The sequence below is a fragment of the Pseudopodoces humilis genome, chromosome 7, assembly GCF_049639895.1.
Source record: "Pseudopodoces humilis isolate 2021_Gansu_Grassland_sample_001 chromosome 7, ASM4963989v1, whole genome shotgun sequence".
NCBI lineage: Eukaryota > Metazoa > Chordata > Aves > Passeriformes > Paridae > Pseudopodoces > Pseudopodoces humilis.
The window spans coordinates 37,370,868-37,378,607 of record NC_142206.1 but is presented as its reverse complement, the minus strand read 5'-3'; the positions used below and the strand labels follow the sequence as shown (position 1 = coordinate 37,378,607).

Below are 7,740 nucleotides of genomic sequence, written 5' to 3'. Positions count from 1 at the left end.
TTTCAAATGCTAACCAATTTTTATGATTTGTAGATAAGGTACCTCTTAACCCCTGATGTCTGATGCTTTCCTCATTTAATTGCAATGTAAATTAAAACCACATGAAAACCTTGGTTGTAAACATTATAGTAAATTATAATCATGCATGTGAGTGTAATTCAGATAGCAATAACTGAGCAAATACCATGCAGGAAAACATTCCACACTGTCCATTTTTAATGAAAGAATACACATTTGTGCTTGTGGAGTCCAAATGAAGGACAGTGGGAAGCCTCTAGTATATTTAGTTAGTGTCACAACACAGGGTAGAAAAATGCAATGGAAGTTTTCCTGCAATGGTAAGATAATAACAACCTCTGCACTCACTATCCCCTGTTGGGAAAGAGGTGAATCAGTCCCCTTGATAGCTAGCTGAATTCTAGGCAACATCACCAGGGGTGTTGAACTGTATGGATTTAAATTATGGACAATTTCCCATAGGGACTAATATGAAACTTTTGTATCAAACACAATTTTCCAAGCAGAACAAGTAAACTTGAACCTTTATCAAGTAAAAATAGAGCACATCAGTGCTCTGTATCACACACTTTTTTTTTTTATACTAAATTAATGCCTTTCAACAAATGAAGAAAGTAAAAGGATGAAAGAAATTACAAAATATGGGCAGAACTGCCACTACAGAGCTGTGACTGAGCCCAGTTCTAGTTAAGATTTCCCTCCCCAGGCAGCTTCATCACTTCATGTGCTGCTGCATCTAAGAGAGCGGATACATGCAGCAGAGCAGTATAACAGTTTATCAGCAAGTGTCTTGGATGGATTTACATCATTCCACATGCAAGGTGATAAACAGATACAATCTATTTAAAAGAACAAATACATTTGGAAGCAACTGAGAGGTTGCAGATACACACACATATAACATACATATGATATTGTTGCATTAAGACATGTCCCTTTCTATTTACACACAAATGATAATATTTTTTATTCTTGAATAGATAAAAATAGGCTCTTTTAGTTCTGTAGTTCCAAATAAGTAGGCCTACAGCATAAAAAGTAATTGAGAGCAGAAAAGCTTTTACCATATGTGACTGGACCAGGTAGAAAGAGAAGCCTCGCTTCGTTTGGTGCTGCCCTAGTACATAGACTGCAGTTGTATTTGTGGAATGTGAGTGCCCACATGGTCCCCTTTGCCCTCCCTATCCTGAACTGTGCTGGCTGAAATCTATCTTGTTTATCAGCACATTAGTGTTCCACATAAGAAGCCTCCACTAAGACCACAGTATAATTTGAATGGAAACAAAGAATTTCAGTTGCACCAAGCTGTACTCTGTGCCCTGATATAAGCAGTCATATTTTAGGTATATGAGCATTTTAATGTATATTCATTGACTTACTATATCTTTCATTTCTAAAATGTGTATGCTTTCCAAAAGAAACAGGATTTTAAAGCACATTTTGTAGGTTAAAGATAGAAATAGAGAAAAATTAATTTCGTTTAAGCCAAAGGGAATAAAAAATTTGGTTGTTTCTCTTTTATGTTGTTAGGAGATATATATATAAACATCTGTATGTGCATGCAAGGACATGCACTTTTCTTGAGGTCAGTAGTTGAGAAAATAAGTGAGTTAGAGGTCTTCTCCACGCAGATCTACTGATGAAGTGCAGAAGGTAAAATCTCTGTCACTTCCCCAGGGATTCACAGGGAGAGGGGAGCTTATGCACTCTGTGCCCTGCAACTGAAATGTAGTTCAAAATACATTTCCAGAATGCTGTATGCTCTTTAAGATGTTTCTTTTCTGAATATATTTCTGAAAGCTTTTGATGGATTTTGCCTTTCTCCATGCTAAAATCCCAGTTTTATAGTAACAATGAAAAAGCCAATAATTTAGAAGTCAAAGTATACATAGATTTGGCTAAAATGCCAACTTGCCCCTGGTGTCCAGCACAATCATGAGGCTCAATGTAATGAGCTGTGAGAGTAAAATATAATCAAAAGATCTGAGATAGCTCATGAACCATAACAGCATAAGAGGGAAGGAGAGACTGTATCCACTCACCATGTGATGTTCTGTCTTGCAGTGTCAGGATGAGAAGAATCAGGTGGGAAAAGATGTCAAACTCAGAGTGTCAGAATAAAAATGGTCCATGCTGACTAATGCTTATAGATCAGAACAAGTGATTTAAGGTAGTGGACAAGTGTAAGTGTCTCTTATTTCAGAGATGACAAAGAGAGAAGATTTAGCCATTTCCTAAATGAGGCAAATAAAGCTCCTCCTATGCCCTTCCTTGTTTCCACTCTGTAAGCCTCTGCTCATGGGATGCTTACAGCTGCATGAAGTTAGAGCAATTGCTAACAGCCAAAGAATGTTTGAGAGTAAGATTTGAAAGAATGAAATGCAGTCTACTAAGTTATTACACTGATTAGCAAGGTTATTAAGATGATTTTTTAAGTTGAAAGTTTTAATAATTTACTGACAACAGATGAAAAGTTCTTATTTTCCCTTGCTGTTGAGCTAGTAAAAAGTAGCTGTGAAGAAATTTGCTTTCATGTTTGAACTCTAGGTAAAGATCAAGCATGGCAAAATTTCAGTCAAAATATGGTATTTCAAAAACATATGAAGGCATTATTTACCTAGGTATATTAGATAAAGCTAAAAGATTTGCTACAATTTCCATTTACTCTTGACATAAGCATATACAGAAAAACACAGGTACAATTGAATCAGAAAAAGACATTGCCCGAAATCCTGGAGTCATAATCTTAGAGGCCTATCTATCCTACAGCAAATATTGTGAGATACATATAAACTGCCTTTTGTGTATATGTTTCAGTAATTTGTCTTTGTCTACATACCTGATTTTTTTTCAGATCAAAGAATCACAGAATGGGTAAGGTTGGAAGGGATCACAGTGGGTCACCTAGTCCAACCTCCCTGCTGTCCCAGAGCACATGGCACAGGACTGTGTCCAGACTGAGCTTCAATATCTCCAATGAGGGAGACTCCACCACTCTGCCACAATCTGCCACAGTGTGTGGTGACTCACGCAGTAGAGAGGTGGAACTTCCTGTGCATCAGCTTCTGCCAATTGTTTCCTGTCCTATTGCTCGGCCCCACCAAGAAGAACCTGGCTCCATTCTCTTTACACTCTCCTTTCAGATATTTATACACACTAATGAGGACCCCTCTCAGCTGCCTTTTCTCAGAGCTGAACAGGCTCAATTCTCAGCCTGTCCTTGTAAGAGAGATGCTCCATTCTCTCAATCAGTTTCCTAACCTCAACTGGACCTGTTCCAGGAGCTCCATGTCTCTTGTCCTGAGGAGCCCAGAAGTGGACACAGCACTCCAGATGTGGCCTCACAAGGGCTGAATCGATGGGCAGGATCACATTCCTTGATCTGATGGCAGTGCTCTTTCTGATGTACCCCAGGATGCCACTGGCCTTCTTGGCCCTGAGGGCGCTGCTGGCTCATGGACAGCTTGTTGTCCACCAGGAGCCCCAGCCCCTTCTCCTCAGAGCTGCTTTGCAGCAGCTCAGCCCCCAGCCTGTGCTGGTGCCTGGGGTTGTTCCTGCCCAGGTGCAGGACCCTGCATTTGCCTTTGCTGAACTTCAGAAGATTCCTCTCTGCCCATCCCTCCATGGTGTCAGCCACACCTCCCAGCTTCCTGTCATCAGTGAAGTTGCTGAGGAGGCATCTCCTCTTCATCCAAGACATTCATGGATAAATTAAGCAGTACTGGACCCAGTACTGAGTTTTGGGGGACACCAGAATTGACAGGCCTCCAGCTAGACCCTGTGCCACTGCTTATGGCCCTCTGGGATCTGCCATTCAGTCAATTCTCAATCCTCACTGCAAACTCACACCCTGAGTTTGCCTGTGAGGATGTGAGAAATATGTCAGAAGCCCTGCTGAAGTCAAAATAGACAAAATCCACTGATCTCCCCTCATCCATCCAGGTAACTGGTTCATCACAGAAGTCAATCAGGTTGGTCAAACATGATTTACCTTTAGTGAATCCATCTGACTATTCCTGATCACCTTCTTTGTCGTTTGATGCAGTCAGATAGGGAACGCCGATCAGAAGATCTCGCGTTGTACGGGAAGATAGGGCCCCTCTTTCTCCAAAGTTCCATAACCCATAATGTCACAGTGCTTATGTCATCATACCTCGGTTATATAAATACCTGCGCACCGGAAATAAACGCTCTTCACCGTCCACCACATTGGTGTCAGCGTGTGATTAGCCCGACAGGCCTGTAAGTTTAGCCGTCGTGTCGCCCACGAACCGGGTCGCTACGCCTCATTCCGAGGCAACAAGTGGTGCTGAAACCTGGGACCGCTCCCCGACACACGGGTTCGAGCGGCCGGAGTTCGGGAGTCTCGCCAGACGCTGAGGGACGGCTGGAGCGGCAGGACTGACTTCAGTGGGGAGGACGCTCCCGTACCGCCGACATGCAGTTGATAGGCAAGGTAGTTTTGCAACTGCACAAGCAGTGGGGTATCGATTGTAAATCAGGGGACTTTGAACACGTGATTGTCAGATTGTTAGAATTGAGCGCTGTCGATGATCCGGTAGATATATTACACCCAGATTGCTGGGCTAGGTGTACCGAGGTGCTCACGAATGACGTGTTGTGCTTTAAGTCCAGCAAGTACCTTAAAAGCTGGGCAAGAGTTATGGAAGCGCTGCGAAAAGCGCTTCACGAGCAGAAAACTTGGAAGGCAGCTCAAAGCTGTTTAAAGGTTACACCGTGGGTGGGGGTTGGAGCTGCCACGCAGACCGCTTTTGCTGATTGCCCCACCGATTCTAAGTGGCCATCTAATGATGATGGGCGACCCGAGTCGCCGTCCCGCCTGCCCGGCTCTAACGCGGGTTTGGCTGCGGAACACACTTTGCCGCCGAGGCGTACCGATGCCGCGGAGTCACGGGGCGCGCCCGACACCGTGGGCCCTGGAGATGTCGGGGAAAGGCCTCCGCCATACGCACTGCGAAATGGCGCCGGGGACACGAGCAAGGGGCGGAGCGAAGGGTGTCTAACGCGTGCGGACATACGCGATCGGGAGCCTAACGGGAGGCGGGCCGACAGCGCCGAGAGTGAAGGGGAGGAGAGCTCATGGTCCAATCAGGGATCATGCCCTAGAGTATCTCCTTGTGAGGAGAAGAACCCGCTGGAAGGAAGGCGGAGAAAGGGAGGAGAAAAACCCGTCCCTGGGAAAGGGAGAGGGCGGAGCCCAACAAAAAGGCACCGTAGCCCGGAAACCTCGAGTCAGTTGACTTCCGGCACTGATCCAGACACTGGTCAGAGCAGGCGGTCAAATGACGAGCCCACAGCACGGGTTTGCAACCGCAGTAAACTAAGCCCTTGTATTTACACCCAAGGCTTTGGCTCCTCCGCTGACTTTGTTGGGAGATCCACGTCCCTTCTAGAGGGGTCGGTCTCCTCTCCGAAGTTGTTTTGCAGGGCGAAGCGAAATCTCAGCCTTCGGCTCATGCGATGGAAACACCTCTGTGCCGCCCTGAAGGAAGAGCGCTGCTTCTGCGCGAATCGTGCTGGAGTTGTGCAGGACGTCGTAGCTGGGCTGCAGGACAGACTGGTCCGACGGAAGGCAGCCGAAATAGCTCAGCTGCGAGAGCGTTGGATTGGGAATCAGGGTGGAAATTGGTCCTGACAGGTCGAGGGTATGCCGCAGTGGAGAAAGATAATATTATTAAGTGGTGTCCATTAAAATCAATAAAGCCTGTGCTGTATAACTTAAATAATGAAACCTCAGAGTTTCTTTTAACAGGTCTACCACTATAATCCTCCACGTCGACCTCGCTTCTCGTCCTCGACATGGACATCAGCAGTTTCACGACAGCACCTGTGCCTTTGTGCTTTCCTGTTTCTAAGCCTGCCTCGCATTGGACAGGGAGAACTGGATGTGCATCCTTACCAGCCGTGCACCTGGACACTTCGCAATCCCTTGGACGGTAGAGTAATCGCCCAAACTGTGTCTAATGCCCCTAGCTTCATCGTTCACATTAGCGATATATTTAACACTGATGGAATAGGAATTGACCCTAGTCAGGGAAAACCTTTTTCCTACATTAATTGGGGAACATACTGGTGCCCTAGTGTCAATCCCGGTAAAAGCTATTGCACCTATCCTGGATATGGGTTTTGCGGGTATTGGGGCTGTGAAACCATCGTCACCAGTAACCAGTGGACACCAGCTAGGAGAGATAGTTTCCTAGACGTGGGTTTTTGGCCCAAAGGCTGCAAGCGGCCCATGTTTGGAAAGAGCGGTATGATCACTGCTAAAGGAAGCTGTTCCCACCTGAATGTAACAGTCCTGCAACCTCAGGACACCAACTGGTCACTAGGACGAAAGTGGTCAGTATTCCTTCATAGTTGGGATACAGATCCGAGCACAATCGTTCAAATTATCAGAGCTTCACCACCACACCACACCGCTCTCGGACCCAACAGAGTTGTAGCCCAACAATACAATCACATAAACAGCAATCCCACGCCTAGCCTCACTAGTGCCACATCAGCACTTCATGGTGCGCTTGAACTGACGTCTCATGCCCTCTTTCATCGCATGCTAAATGCCGCATTTCTATTGCTAAATGCAACAAAACCAGACCTTACCCGCTCTTGTTGGCTTTGCTATGATGCCTACCCACCCTTTTACGAAGGGGTAGCCCTTAATGCCATGTTCAGCTACTCCAGAGCGAATGACCCCAAGCGATGCTTGTGGAACACCCCTCGCAAGGGAATCACACTAGAGCAAGTTTCGGGCAAAGGCGTTTGCATAGGCAACAGACAGGCAATGCAACGCCATGAAGAAATTTGTGGCACTCCTGTAACTCTAGATAAGACCGAGTCCTGGGTAATTCCAGCAACCTCGGGAATTTGGGCCTGTAGCTCCACAGGTGTCACCCCATGTATTTCCATCAAACACTTTGATGAAACTAATGATTTCTGTGTCCAAGTGGTCATTATCCCTAGGATCCTTTACTTCCCTGGAGACGAATTACCCTACCACCAGGAGAGAGGTTTCCCACGCCACAAACGAGAACTAATCACCGCCGTCAGTCTTGCAGTACTGTTAGGTCTAGGAGCAACAGGTGCAGCGACAGGTGTCACAGCCCTGGTGACTCCAAACCAAAGTCTAGCCCAACTGCAGACAATGGTAGATGAAGACCTGCACAGAATCCAAGAATCCATCTCCAACTTAGAGCGATCTCTCAACTCCCTTGCAGAGGTCGTGCTGCAGAACAGACGAGGACTGGACATCTTACTCATGAACCAAGGAGGTCTGTGTGCTGCCTTGGATGAGAAATGTTGTTTCTATGCCAATTATTCCGGGCCAATCAAGCAGTCCATGGCAGAGCTACAACAAAGACTTGAAGAGCGTAGCCAGCAACGCTCTCAGCAGAACTGGTTTAGTTCAATGTTCAACCAATCCCCATGGATTATTACCCTTGTTTCCACATTAGCAGGACCAGTTATCGTTGTTGTGTTCGTACTTATTTTTGGTCCTTGTCTCCTTAATAAGTTAGCCCAGTTTATAAAAACCCGTTTAGATAAGATAGACATTTTATATTTAGATCAGAGACAGTTAACCTGAGTTTGCATGACAGTTCGTACTAACACACCGCGGTTTAGTTTCACGTTCATTACTAACAAGTTCACGGTTTGTTGTTAATTACATAAGTCGTTCAGTTGTAAAGTTCTGTTCATGGAGAA

General features: G+C 45.6%; 1 protein-coding gene across 3 annotated transcripts in view; it reads right to left on the bottom strand.

Annotated features, from left to right (window-relative positions):
- NPAS3 (neuronal PAS domain protein 3) overlaps nucleotides 1–7,740 on the bottom strand; it is a 591,199-nt gene that overhangs the window by 120,426 nt on the left and 463,033 nt on the right. The window contains exon 1 of one of the 3 annotated variants that reach the window (XM_088057762.1): nucleotides 2,061–2,283. The exons of the other annotated variants lie outside the window; for them this stretch is intronic. Within the exon in view, the coding sequence (XP_087913888.1) occupies nucleotides 2,061–2,063 (3 nt within the window). The 5' untranslated portion in view covers nucleotides 2,064–2,283. Of the gene's footprint in view, nucleotides 1–2,060; nucleotides 2,284–7,740 lie in introns of those variants that run through there. 3 annotated transcript variants of the gene reach the window in all.